The 14460-nt window shown below is 42.6% G+C and overlaps 1 protein-coding gene across 1 annotated transcript; it reads right to left on the reverse strand.

Moving 5' to 3' along the window:
- Positions 1–3733: 3733 nt before the first annotated feature.
- Positions 3734–14246, reverse strand: LOC129724354 (tubulin beta-1 chain). The gene is made up of 2 exons (XM_055679185.1): positions 13873–14246; positions 3734–6014 (listed from the first exon to the last, which is right to left on the reverse strand). The coding sequence occupies exons 1-2, from the start codon at positions 13927–13929 to the stop codon at positions 4728–4730; spliced, it is 1344 nt and encodes a 447-aa protein (XP_055535160.1). The 5' UTR covers positions 13930–14246; the 3' UTR covers positions 3734–4727.
- Between the last annotated feature and the right edge of the window lie 214 nt (positions 14247–14460).

Raw genomic sequence — 14460 nt, forward strand, 5'->3', positions numbered from 1 at the left:
ACCCCATCTTCCAGTTTACCGCCAAGTATCGATCGCAGAGCTTTACTCGTCGATCAGCTTCCTTCAGCGTCCATGCTTCATGTCCGTAAAGGGCCACCGGGAGCATCAGCGCCCTATACAGCGCTACTTTTGTGCGAGTTTGCAAACTACGGTACCTTAACTAGTTACGTAGTCCGTAGAAGGCCCTGTTCGCAGCTACAACTCGTCGTTTTACTTCACGGCTCATATCGTTGTCACATGTCACAAGCGTACCAAGATAAACGAATTCGTCAACCACTTCAAATCGTTCTCCATCTATCTCCACCTCAGCACCAACACCACGGGAACTCCCACGTTCCCTGCAAGCTACCAAGTACTTTGTTTTGACAGAGTTAATGGCAAGTCCCAATCTCGCTGCTTTCCTTTTGAAAGGTACGAAGGCCTCCTCCACAGCCGGACGGTTGATACCGATGATATCGATGTCGTCCGCAAAACCAAGAAGCATGTGAGATTTCGTGATGATCGTACCGTTTCTTTCCACATTTGCTCTTCTTACTGCAACTTCAAGGGCGTTGTTGAATAGTAAGTTAGAGAGCGCATCCCCCTCGTGCTGTTCAAATGCGTAGTTCAGTCAACGGTCAATTCGAGAACAATATTGGAATTGCTGTTTACCGCATGGCATAAAAAATGGGAATCAATTTTTCGAATTACGTTTGGCGATAGGTCTCAAAAGATTCATCATTACCCTAGACTAGACAGTCGATGCAGAGTCCAAAATAATATATTTCCTCACATTACTTCGCTCTAAAAAAGTGCTTGTTTCCCATGGGAAACAACGATGGCAGCGAACAAGAGTCGCGAAAACTCTTCGTTTCTTGGTAACTAAAGGGGATAGGGACAACGCCGAAAATTGAAAGGCTAGAAAAGGACAGGAAGAAAAATTGGAAAAGAGAATTGTTTCCCTCCAATTTTCAATAGGTTAAGATCAAGTAGAATTTGTTCATTAAAATCAATCTAGCAAGTGACTTGATTCTGGGCAGTCGTTCTTTGGTTCGCACGTGTACGCCGTACGAGAGCTTTTTTTTATAGCGATTATAGTATTACCACAGACTAACAGACATAACACTTCGAACAAATTTTCAATAAATTCATCGTTCGGATGATTCCAGTACTTTACGTCAGTAACACTAGCATCATCTGCTGTCATGTTCGCGCTGCGTCATGTATTTCGACATCAGCGCCAGCGTTACTGCATGTATCAAATGGGGAACCACAAAATATGTATGAGACTGCATGACAGCGCCCCAGACGGCGTTATCGCGTGATGATTGTTATTCGATTGGAAATTTGAAATGATCGTTTTTTGTGGCGATGGAGCTAGGTTCCAGTGTTACGTCTGTTAGTCTGTGGTATTACTTTTTTGACCGATAAAAATAAGTGCAGGTAGTTCATGAAATTTTCGAAATCGTTTTTTTCTGATGCGAAATATTGACATCTGATGTTATCACAATACCAGATCCAAGATGCTTGGCTTAAAAAATCGATTTTACCAATTTCATGAGTCTGTCGTTTTTATCGGTCAAAAAAGTGAAACTTTGACCGCGTCTTCCTGAAGTCCGATTGAACTGAAATTTTGCATGGCGGTTTTGCCACTGGGTATGGCCAAAAACTCATCTTATGAACTAGAAAGAAAAAGCTAGGGTAAATTTTCATTATGAAATTGTAATTGAAAAATACTGGGTGAGAAGTGATTTTTTCCCTAAAGAACAGTTTTAAGTAACGATAAAAAACCGAAGTACTGTAAGCATGGCAACGAATACAACAAAATTCTCAGTTCTGCAGGATTGTACTGCCTTTCCAATCATAGTAGTCCCATGTTCTACACAAACCTTATGCACGCTGGGACAACTATGCTTGGTACGGCAGTGTAGTTCTTCGGACTTCAAGAAAAAAATTTATAAAATTTTAATTTTGTTATCTTCATTCTCTTGAATTTCATCGATTCAAAAAATTTAGCGTCATCTCTAAAATTTGTTTACATTAGCTAACCACAGGTGAACTATAAAACCTTGAAGCGCTTCTAAACTTTTGATAATACCATCTAACGGTGAATCTACCATTAATACATTGTTTTTCTGTAACAACAATAGTATTTCAAAAAAATTTAGTTTTTCCTGTTCTTTCAATGGTTTATGCAATATTTGCATGTTTTTAGATCTTTTGGCGTGATTTTACTCACCCCAGTATAGAGAACAAAGTTGTAGTCCTACTTAAAAAATAATAGAAATATTTTCTGTCAAATTTAACATTCGTAGACTTGTCTTGGATGTTCATTTTTTGTTCTAGAGTAATTACCAGTAAATAGACCAGAAGTAATTATTGGCCATCTGTTGGTGTGACTGGTATGAAAAACTGGTATTAAAATAATATTAAATAGTATTATAAATTACTATTAGAGCAAATTTAAAAAACTCTACAGTCTGCAACTGTGTTCTATTTTCGAATTTCTAGTTTGAGTAAATAATTTCTGAAATTAAATTCATTTTTTCAAGCTGTTAAATTTATGAAGGGAAAAAACGTATTTCTATTAGAATCTGAATTGATGTCAATTCTGTCACCTATAGGAATCCTGAGATGGATTTTATATGGCCGTTTTTGTTCATTTCTGCGTCATTATGTCGCAAAACTTTGTTTCCTGATGACTAATATTATTAATTTGAGAGCTAGTATAATTTCAATTCGCATATTAATCGCTTATCCGTAATTTTGACACGTGTGTTTTAGTGTATAAGTAATCATTATCATTTAATAAATGTGAATTTAGTACCATTATTTAGCGTTAGTTCCTTGAATGCATATACGATGTGCCTCACCCACTTAATCGTCTGGCACAGTACCTTGGATGGGGATTGGAACGGATGCCAACTGTGTTAGTGACTGTGAAAATAGGCCGATTATGCTGGATTATTTTCCAGCAGCTACTGCACACCGTAAGCTGCGTAACCGCAGCATGCTTGTTAAATAATGCAATTTGGTTGATTGGTCATTTACTCAATCTGAGCGATTTTCATCGAAATTCTTTTGAGAATGATTATTTATCCTACAACGATTTGCACGCGTTTTCACGAATAACAAAATTTACAATGCGATGTTTCAAAAAATCGCGCTTGAAAACATGCGTTACTGCACGTTTTTAGTATCATTTACGTACGTGATTTCGCGAATATATGCGAAAAAATTATTTTAAAAAACACATTTGACAACCCTTTCTTCATCAAAAAAATGCGCCACGCGTTTTTTGTTTCGTTTTTTCCCCATGCATCGGAGCTGCAAGCATATGAAGCATTTAAAGCCCCATGTTCCACCGGCTGGCACTAAAATAGGATTTCCCGCAATGGGCTTTCCGCACAAAACCCAGCGCCTTTAGAACCGAATCGACAAATACCTACCCTCATATTCACAGCAAAGGCAGCACCCAACCACTCGGATATCTCCTAAAAGGTCAGCGAAGCGCACCAGACTGAAACACGTCATCGACATCACACGGCAGTGGAATGGAATCGAACGGGGCTGTATGAAGCGAAAAAAAACCGGCACTCGCAACCGGCTAACCAACGAAGCAGAGCATGATGCCAACCCAACCGTTACTGCCATGAACCGGGATCAATCGATCGACCAAAGCTGAAGAACCTGAAAGCCTGGGGAAGAGGGGGGCGATGGAAGACGAGAAGAGAAAAAAAACTTAACATACTGATTTGATTTCTGAGACTTTTTTATTTTTCCATCTTTTCTGCGCTTCAGATGCTTGCAGATGTTCACTTGCGAAACAAACGGTACAATACAAATAAGCTGTGGACAATGTTATCCACTCATTCGTGCGGCAAATAAGTTATACTTTACGGCAATCCTTCGATTTCAACTGAATTTTTTTTTCTCGAATAACAATAGTTAAAGCATTTTTTATTTCAATCGAATTGTTTTTAAAGTTAAATTTTAAATATTTGTCCTTATCGATAATATTAAAATTAGCATTAGAGAAGGTAGCTTTTTTTCTTGTTTGTTTGTCAACGAGTTTCGTCGCGAAACGCGCAAATAACAGCGCGAAGCGACGATAGATATTTTCGAACCCAGTATAGAGCATATAGGTGAAAACGAAACGAAACAAAGCAGAGAAAGGGAGTTGGGGGCGAATTGGTTTGAAACAATCGATGAAAAATAAAAGCCGGTAAATTTCGGGAGGTGAAATTGTGTGAAACAAAACGTAAATGAAACAGAACAGAGATTGATTTTAGTTGCCGTTTTCTGACATTTCTGCAATTGTTTTTATTTTCTTTTGCTGAGCTGGCAGTGGTTACTAGATTTTGCGACTTTTTCCTGCTGCTGCTGCTGCTGGCTGGCTTGGTTGTTGTTTAGTTTTTGCTTGCATGCTATCTCTGCTGCTGGCTTTGTTTTTATTTTTTACGGTTGCGCATTGTTCTTCACTTTTGTCTCTTATCTACAATCTGGCTGGTGATTGATACTTTTCGTTTTTTTTTTTCGAAAAAAGAACGGAACATTCTCTTTGACGTGATTTTACACCCTGAGGTGAGTAGGAAGAAGAGAAGGATTAGTAGATGAGAAGATGGCAGAGCACGGGCAAAATGCTTGGAATGAGCGAAGAGTTCTGCAGAAGAAAGGAGGGGGAGAGTTCGGTGTAGAAGGATGTCAGGTTCGTTTGTGTGTGTGTGTGGGTTGTTGGAGAACTAGATTTAGTTTTCGTCAACTTCAGCCTCCTGCTCCTCGTCGAACTCTGCATCCTCGTCGGCGGTGGCCTCCTGGTATTGCTGGTACTCAGACACCAGATCGTTCATGTTGCTTTCCGCCTCAGTGAATTCCATTTCGTCCATGCCCTCGCCGGTGTACCAATGCAAGAAAGCCTTACGACGGAACATAGCGGTGAACTGTTCGGAGATACGCTTGAACAATTCCTGGATGGCGGTGGAGTTGCCGATGAAGGTAGCGGACATCTTCAATCCTCGTGGAGGAATATCACAGACGGCGGTCTTGACGTTGTTCGGGATCCATTCCACGAAGTAGCTGCTGTTCTTGTTCTGGATGTTCAGCATCTGTTCATCGACTTCCTTCATCGACATACGGCCACGGAAGACGGCAGCAACGGTAAGGTATCGACCATGTCGGGGATCGCAGGCAGCCATCATGTTCTTGGCATCAAACATTTGCTGGGTGAGTTCCGGAACGGTCAGAGCGCGGTACTGCTGCGAGCCGCGGGACGTCAGTGGAGCGAATCCTGGCATGAAGAAGTGTAGACGTGGGAATGGTACCATGTTGACGGCCAGTTTTCGCAGATCGGCGTTCAGTTGACCAGGGAATCGCAAGCAGGTAGTAACTCCGGACATGGTCAGCGAGACGAGATGGTTCAGATCGCCGTAGGTAGGAGTGGTGAGCTTCAGAGTACGGAAGCAGATGTCATACAGGGCTTCATTGTCGATACAGTACGTTTCGTCGGTGTTTTCGACCAGCTGATGCACGGAGAGGGTAGCGTTATAAGGTTCCACGACGGTATCTGACACTTTTGGCGAGGGGACAACGGAATATGTGTTCATGATCCTGTCGGGGTATTCCTCACGAATTTTAGAGATCAGCAGTGTTCCCATACCGGATCCGGTACCACCTCCGAGCGAGTGCGTCAGCTGGAATCCTTGCAGGCAGTCGCACGATTCGGCCTCCTTGCGGACAACGTCCAGCACGGAATCGACCAGTTCGGCACCCTCGGTGTAGTGTCCCTTGGCCCAGTTGTTACCGGCACCGGACTGTCCGAAAACGAAGTTGTCCGGGCGGAAGATCTGTCCGAATGGGCCGGAGCGAACCGAATCCATAGTTCCCGGTTCCAGATCGACTAGCACGGCACGTGGCACATATTTGCCACCGGAGGCTTCGTTGTAGTACACATTGATGCGCTCCAGCTGCAGATCCGAATCACCGTGGTACGCGCCGGTAGCGTCGATGCCGTGCTCATCGGAGATGATTTCCCAAAACTGTGGAAGGAAAAGAGAGAGAAAAGAAGGAAAATAAATTAGCAACTGTGAATTTGAACTGAATTTGCTTTGAAACATTTTGAAACTACATACATGGACAAAAAGCAATTTCAACCCATGAATTTATGGTTGTTTCAGCAATAAACCTAATCTTCAACAGCTTTGTCCTTCAGAATATAAAAGCACTCATCAAATGTCATGTTTTTGGGAAAACCTGCAACCAGCGCGCCAGCATAAGGATGATTCATCACACCATCCTTATACGCGTGTATCCTTGATACAGGCGCAACACGCGATCGGCTGGTAAGGAAAACTGCCAACTAGGCCACCCCCACGCTAGAATCTCAACGAGGACACAACACCCTCAAACCACAAACAGAGGGAGCCTGGCACGGTGACGCGATGACTCATGAATTTTTCATGTTTCCTACAGACAGAGTCCTCCTTCCTCTTATCGTTCTTACAAATGTGGGCCGGGGTAATATAAGAATTCGGTTTGGTCGATGAATGTGTTGCCCCTGCTCAGTTCTCTCCTTCTGGTACCCCCGAGGACGTGCCTTTCCCATGTTCCTGCTGCGCATGCCTGGAAATTTTCTTCCTAACTGCATACAGAGAGAGAAAGACCACACCGATGTGGGCCTACGCTGTTGCCATGGAATTAGGAAAAATGGGCCAATGAACCCCAAATGCTCTCGGTATCAAACCTTGGATGAGTCATCGTTGGACGATAAAAATGAGTTCATAACGAGGGGCTGGACACGGATCCTTTGTTCCATTGGACAACAACCCATTATTACCACAATCGAACAAGCCACTCGGTTTAGATTCGTTTGCGTAGCTCTTTCACTGTGGCTTTGTATTCAACCCTCGTGTTTCAGTAGATCGAAGGCATTGATAGAAGAAGAAAAAAGCAGCCAAGGAGAATGGACTGACCGAGAGAAAGGAGAAATTATGTGATTGGAAAGGCTGGATAGAGTTCCACATGGCAGGTTGCGCACTACCGCAGCCTTACCCCGCGACACCTGGTGCACCTGGTCGTCGTCGCTTACTTCAGTGGAAAAATGAACACGTCACCCACGCTTCGCATTTCAAGACAAGTGCGCTTTTTAGGACATGTCTGTTACTAGACAGACCGAGTGAATGAGCAAAAATAAAACTGCACCGGAAAATATGCCCATTCCCATGACCATAAATGGAGGAAATGAGAAGCATTTGCATTCAGCTAGTAACAGACAACCTCGCTGTCGCTGCTGCTAGTCTGTGAGGTGATGTCATCGGATGACTCGCACACGCAACACTGTGATGTGGATAGGCAAGCCGGACTGTAATTTTATTATCTCATCCATCCACTCTAGAGACTAGCCATATTTAGCACACCATAACGAAACAAAACTTCTGTGCCAGTAGAAGAGTAATGAAGGGATTGGAGGATGGTTGATCGGGGACACTACTAGAGTCGAACAGCAAGTGACATTGTGCCTTCTGGCCATAACCACCATTCTATTCGCCGGACATTTGCTGCACTGAATGAAACCTTTTTGATTGAATGTAGTCTCACTGCACAGGTCTGTCACTGTGCTGTGTATTACGTGGCTGGTGGGCGGCTCTTGACAGGTTGGCATTAGCTGGAAGGCAACTTTATTGAGAAATGAATATTCGTCCGAGACACGTCTTGTGGGAGGCAATGCAGGATGTGTAAATCTAGCAGAATTTTAAACGTTACAAATGACAAAATCAGTGCTTGAACTGAGGAAAATAACCGCTCTACTTGTTAGACCACAAGCGGCTTCGAGCGGCAATCAAGATAATGTGAAATAAACGAGAGGAATGCACGAGCCTTTTTTATTTTGTAATCGAGCGTTTCTAAAGATAACGCGTTGGACTAGGTAACTTCTAGGTTGTATGTGTAGATAACGTGAACTTTCTTAATTTATGTACAGTAAATAAAAAGCTATCTAGGAAGCATTCCTCAACCTGATTTTTTCATCGTGATAAACCATACTCACGCTTAATATACTATAAAAAAATACAATCACTTAACAGCACTAGTGCACACTTTGCAACGCTAAACTGCAAAAGTTCCCATTTCGGAAGGATGGGTAGATACTGTACTTCCCCACAAAAAGTGCCTCTTTTTTCTCTCGAGCACAGTGAAAGAAGAAAGTGCTGCTGCAGCATAGCGTGCATTTCTTTTTCAATCGGTTATTTTTATCAATTAATTTCCGCACCCGGTGCCGCTGCTGCTGCTGCTGCGTTACTGCAACGCTTCACTACCTTCTAAATTGGATTGCTACGAGTCACGATCGTTTTGCTCGATGCCGCCGGTAGTGCAACCGGTTAAGATAGACCGGCCAGCGCCAGTGAAGGGAAGTCTCTTCTGCGAAAGTAGTCAACATGAGGGGGGCTGGCCAACTACATACTACTAAAACTGATATATGGCTAGCTAACATTATGGCTCCTTTCTACGCGAGCTTTGCACTCGTCTTGAAGCACAGAAGATATACAGCCTCAAGTTTTTTTTTTACTGAAATTAAATTGTGGGTTATAAAATTTGATAACGAATCACATCATTTCAGGTCATTATGCCTCTACCGAACATGAGAGTGCACTATATAAAATTTTGTCGTAGGCAGTTCGGAACTTAGTTGAACTGGTTTAAAAATTACCCTAAAGCACAAAGAGCTGTTCACAGCCAACTGTGGGGCTGTTGAGCGAAACCATTCTTGTCCTAGTAACTAGAAAAAACGTAGGAGTTGTAAATTTATTGCCTACTGCCACCGCAAAGTGAGCGTGGGATTTTGTCACCGCGTGGTATAACAAGCGTTTTGTGCGTTTAAACGGTTCGCGAAGGGCTCACTTTGGTTACTGCAAAAAACAAGCCGTGGGATTAAAAAGGTTGCAGAAAAATATGTTGCCAAACAGCACTATGACTAAGAGTGTCGGTGTATTGATCGAAAATTTTCACCACTTGGCCACAGCAGCATGTTTTATTCAGCGATTTTCTACCGTAAACTTTCCCGTTGTTAAAACAGTGCACTCGTATCGCAAAATTCGGCCACGTTTGCGCAGATCAGCAAAACGTGCGCCGTCGTGGGGCCGCGTGGCAAGACATGTTATTTTGTTTTCTTCCGTCTTTTCTGCAGCCGCTGCTGACATCAGCTTACGGGAACGGCGCGCATCACCGGTTTTATGCAAAACTAAAAAAACACTAGCGAATTTTTTCATCACGGACAAAATATAAACCGTAAAACATGACACAAACCGGTAGAAGCCTACCGAAAGCTGGAAATATTTATGGAATGTACTTCACAGTGGAGAAAAGCCGTGTAGGTGAAAGGTTTCTTCCTCGATGGTGTACCGACCTTCCATCTCAATTAGTGGATCATTTTTCTCACAGAGGTGTCTGCGCGGCAAGCCGACTTTCTCTTTCCATCAATAAAAATCCTGATGGGAAAAGTTACCTTTACGGCGACAAGCGATATGTATGTACTCTTTGAACGACAACTTTTAAGGTAACTTTGGATGTTACATAACTCGGCCACCACTAATGCCAGTTTTTCTTTAAGATGAACATCTAGTGCAATTACCCTCATAAATTTTTCCGCAAAGTCCCAATTATCACCTTTTCCAATAACCAGCGCACAGCGGGCCGTAAAACGAAATTCCTCTGAATGAAGCTATTATTCGGAAGCTTTAAATAAATCCAACGATTACAATTTTCTCCGAGATCGTTAAGCTGCACCGCAGCTGAAACACTCACCGCAAGCCGCCGCCGGTACGTAAAGCCAGGGCGCGGCGGTGCACAATCAGCACAATTGGCGGCCCAAGAAACGAATGATCATTCCTCTCTTCTTAAAGGTACCTCTACTGAGCCCAGACCGACCGCCCGCCCCCCTAAGGGTACTGAAGCGAGAAATTTGAGTCTGTAAAATTTCATTTTAATGAGAGTAGGTACGGTAGGGGCGCGCCCATGGCCGTAGGTAGTACCAACTCCGATCCCGTTTTCCCGGTATATCGCTGTTAGCGGCAATGCTCTAATTAATCCACGACATACGGGTGGAAGAGCGGAGAGATTAATCTGAGGATGAGATTGAAGAAAAACCGACCGATGGCATTGATTGATGGGGTATTGAAAAAGCTTCACAAATAAGATCAACTCATAGTTTATTCAGTATTTTACGACACGATTTTTGAGGTTACATTATAAATAGTTTCCGTTTAATTTTTCCGATTCTAGTTACAGTTGTTTAGGATTTTGTTCTGCATTGATTGAAGAAGGTGACAACCAAAAAAAGTCACACTCAGCCGGTCCGAATTTTTTTTGAGACAGTCAATTCCCATTTCATTTAGAAAAAAAAAAAGAAAAAAACGGAGACCACACATCGGACATGATCAACCCGAATCGATTCGTGAAATAGCATGGAATCGCCCGGAATGATAATCATGACATACAATTTGTATAATCAGGAAAAGCAATTGTTTCCCACGAATAGAGAAGACCACAATGGAATTTACCCTCCAACCTGGATGGGGTCAAGTAGAGGAAAAGTACAGACTTCAAGAGACAACATAAATCATAACCAACCCATAAACAGCCCGCCCCAACAAAGGAGTCAAGTATACTTTTCCTCTGGTCAGACATTGAACACTTTCCGGTTAGGAGAGAATGGACCAGCCAACCGTTCGCAAAAACATTTTCCATTCAACTTTCCATTTATAGGCACATTTCAACCGGATTGCAACGTGTACATTTTGGCCGGCCTTTCCACGTAAATAGGCGCAGTTGTCATAAACACGTCAGGCCTTTAGTGGGCCTCCATAAACAAGATTCGAAAGACCACTCTTGACGTGCTCCAACAGCTTCCCGTACTGCCGACCTAGCGCAGCCCAACACCCAGTGAATGCGGGAGGGAGCGCTAATGTACAGTTATCTTTACATCCCGCTTAATAAGGTTTGTCTGTCAAAGACGTACCGAAGCGCATTCCAGCGCACTGCAGTCATCGCCGGGTTTTCTTTTCTAGCACGAAACGGTACGTGGCGCAGCAGCCAAGGCCTCTTGCAAAGAAAAACAACGAAATAACTGTCTCGTCGACTCTGAAGCTGCTACATGCCGGCAGTTGCTAAGGCTACTGACATACTGAGGCGTCAAACGAGGCGAAGCAAAAAGCGTCGTAAAGGCGTCTGAACTACTTCTTCGAACGTCTATATGAAACGCTCAAACCGGTCATACTGGAGCGGCAAAGACGCGTCGGTAGAGGCGGCGAAACAGAACGAGTAGTGTTTTGACGCGCGTATACGTACGCGGTACTACCATATTCAGACTAAATTTTTCATCGCCAGGTGCTTAATATTTGCTTTGTTTTGGTTTGGTAATTGAAAAAAAGCAAATAAAATACATTTTCGTTTACAAAATGTTTAGAAAATGTTAGTGTAGTAATACCATGTTCAGACTAAACCTGATATCGCCAGGTGCTTTATATTTGCTTTATTTCGGTATTAAATCTTAAAAAAGAAAAAAAGTAGGATAGGAAATACTACCGAGAAAAGTTTTCAGGCCGTCGGAAAAACAACACTGGTATTTTTGATTGATGTTGAGTATTGATTCGAATGGTCAGGAATCTAGCATGCTGAACTTCTTTGGTCGCGAAAATGCAAGCCGCTGAGTAACTAGCTGTGCTCACATGGGTTTTTTAAATCCTAATAGATATTGTAAACTAGTTGAATGTTGCTCGGGGTCAACGGGTTTAAAATACAGAATAATATCTTATATTTTTTACTACGTCTGTAGCGCAACTTACTTCAGTAATATTATTTTATTTCATAAAAAAATCTCTATGTTTACTAAAAACGTAATTTACCGTGCTTGAAGAAGCAAAAAAATCTCCATTGGACGAATTCATATTTCCTTCAAACAAAACCGCTACTGAAATCTAGGAATATGACAATACAACGCATTTGCGACGCTCGCTCCAGTATGTCATAGGAAGCTTCACCCAACGCTTCTGTTTATTCTGCTTCTCAAACGCTCAACGCTTCGCTTCCTTTGACGCCTCAGTATGTCATTAGCCTAACACGCTCGATGATGATGCTGCTGCAGACTGGGAACAGCACACGACATTCCGGAACGAGTGGTTTGTTGATTGAGTTTAATGTTTTCCCTCTCGCATTCAAGATTGATTTTAACAGGCGTCCCCTCAGGGGACGAAAAGGAATCATTCATGGCCGTTAACTCAAATTGATTTCCTAAAAATGGACATCTAAATTTAGAAGCAGTTACGCGACGCAAAGAATTCCATGGGATTTAGCTCACGTTGTTATATTCGATTTCATAACTATTTACAAATTTGAATTGAAAAACAAGAGAATAAATCCTGCGAGATCAATTGGCACATTCGTATAATAGGTATGGGTTCGTTGTTTACACCGTTTATTTACAACCGTCGAGCAACATCTGGCAGATGTCAACCCCTCAAAACCAGCAGCTGAGAACACGGTACGGAAACAATCATTCTAAATGAGATAGTCCCTTAACGCAGCAGTTGGGACGCGCTCCCAATTTCAAACTTTATGCAGGCAACGGAAATAGCGTTAGCAAGAAGTGGAAGCATTTTACAACGGTCAAAACCCCTAGCGTTATTGAGGACTCAATTGCTAAAGGCATACACAAAACTCACACTCACTATTTGAAGTGACTTGACTTTGTATTGCGAAAATAGCGAAAAACCACCAAACAAGAAACTTCATTAAAACACTCTTTTGCTTCCATTACACACCTTTTGAGGTGCGAAACTTCCATTTCAATAGCTAAAACCTATCTGTAGATAATGTACATGTATTGTACTTTCCAATAGGAATATTTAACCGAATCCTCTAAAGCGTCAAATGTACAAATTTGAATAAAAATGAAATCTGTCGTTTTCTTTAATTCATTCAGCCGCCTAAAAGTTGTTATGAGGAAATCAATAAAATCGCGCTTTTGCTGTAAGTAATTCGCGCTGAAAACCGTTGCGTACAGAATAAAAAGCCTGTACTCAAAACAGTTGTGTGCGTGTGTCGGTCGATTCTGGCTTCAAATTTTAACGGAAATTTTCCTAACGTGTGTGTTGGTGCAGCAGGCAGAAGCCTACTACGGCTACACATTCTAACCTCTTCTCTGTTCTAAACCCCAGCTAGAGGCATTATTACAAGCCGCGCGATTCACCGGCGTTCCTTCCTTTTAATGGGAACGCGAACGCAAACGCAACGCAAGCACAAAGCAAAAGTAGTTTCCTATTCCACCTACTCTAGCCTTGGAGGAACTGAACAGCGGTGCTGTTTCAGAAGAAAAATTCCAACGTTCGACACGTCGAAAGATGATACCATCATCAATGAATAATAAGACTATACTATCGGGTTAGCAACAGAGCGGCACAAAACCGCACTGCGGATATTGCTTGCAACTTCCGTTTTCATCTGTTGAATTGCAACACACCGAATTGATCCCCGTACCCACAGTGCAAATGGCATCAGGGCGAAGATAGAAAATTCACACCTGGAGAAGAGCGCGTGCGCTCTCTATAATCAATTGAAAAAATCTTCACTAGAGCACGAAACATGCACAAAGGACTTTTCCTTGGCCACGTATTCTTTTCGGCAAAATCGATTGCTTAAATCGACGACAAAAGTACATTTTCAACACATTTTTGCAAATGGCGAGAAGCCATCTTGAGATTCCAGTGCAGATGTACAAACGGAACGTTTTTTTCGCTTGCCCGGAATGCAGAGCAATTTTGCACCGGCTAGCTGTAATTTCCTTCACGCTCAAATAGGACACCGATACGCGAACTAGCGAAAATATGAAGCAAAAACTCGACTCACCTTAGCTCCAATTTGGTTTCCGCACTGACCGGCTTGGATGTGAACGATTTCTCTCATGGTTGCTGGTGTTGGTCTGAGTTAACAAAGTTTGAATAAAAAAGATTTCGTCCGCCTTTAACACGGGCTTAATTGAAGTTTTTAAAACTTTTCGTTTTTTTCCACACAAAACGAGAAAAACTTGTCACTTTTGTCCAGCTGTTGGATCTCAACAGTTAAAAATCCAAGATAATTGTGTGTCCACTCTCTTCTTCTTCCTTGCTGCTTTTCTCTTTTCAAGCACAGAAACTGGGAACGTTTAAACACCGAGAACTCTACTGTACTCCTTGACGATCACAAACTAAATGGACCAGTACTCAGTGGATTGCTCGCTTTTTGCTCTCTCGACAACGCCCCAGGCTCGGTTTTTATGAAACCGCACACAAACGTAACGAGGGCACCAACACCGATCAGCGTACATCGGCAAACCGCATAATCGAGTTTCGAATGCGCGCCATAGTAGTGGAGGATGGGCACGATGCGAGCATGTGTTGATGTTTAACAACGCCATGAAACCGGTATAGCGAAGGGTAACCTGGCGACTCTGGTCCC

The sequence above is a fragment of the Wyeomyia smithii genome, chromosome 2 (assembly GCF_029784165.1).
Source record: "Wyeomyia smithii strain HCP4-BCI-WySm-NY-G18 chromosome 2, ASM2978416v1, whole genome shotgun sequence".
In the NCBI taxonomy this organism is placed as follows: Eukaryota; Metazoa; Arthropoda; class Insecta; order Diptera; family Culicidae; genus Wyeomyia; species Wyeomyia smithii.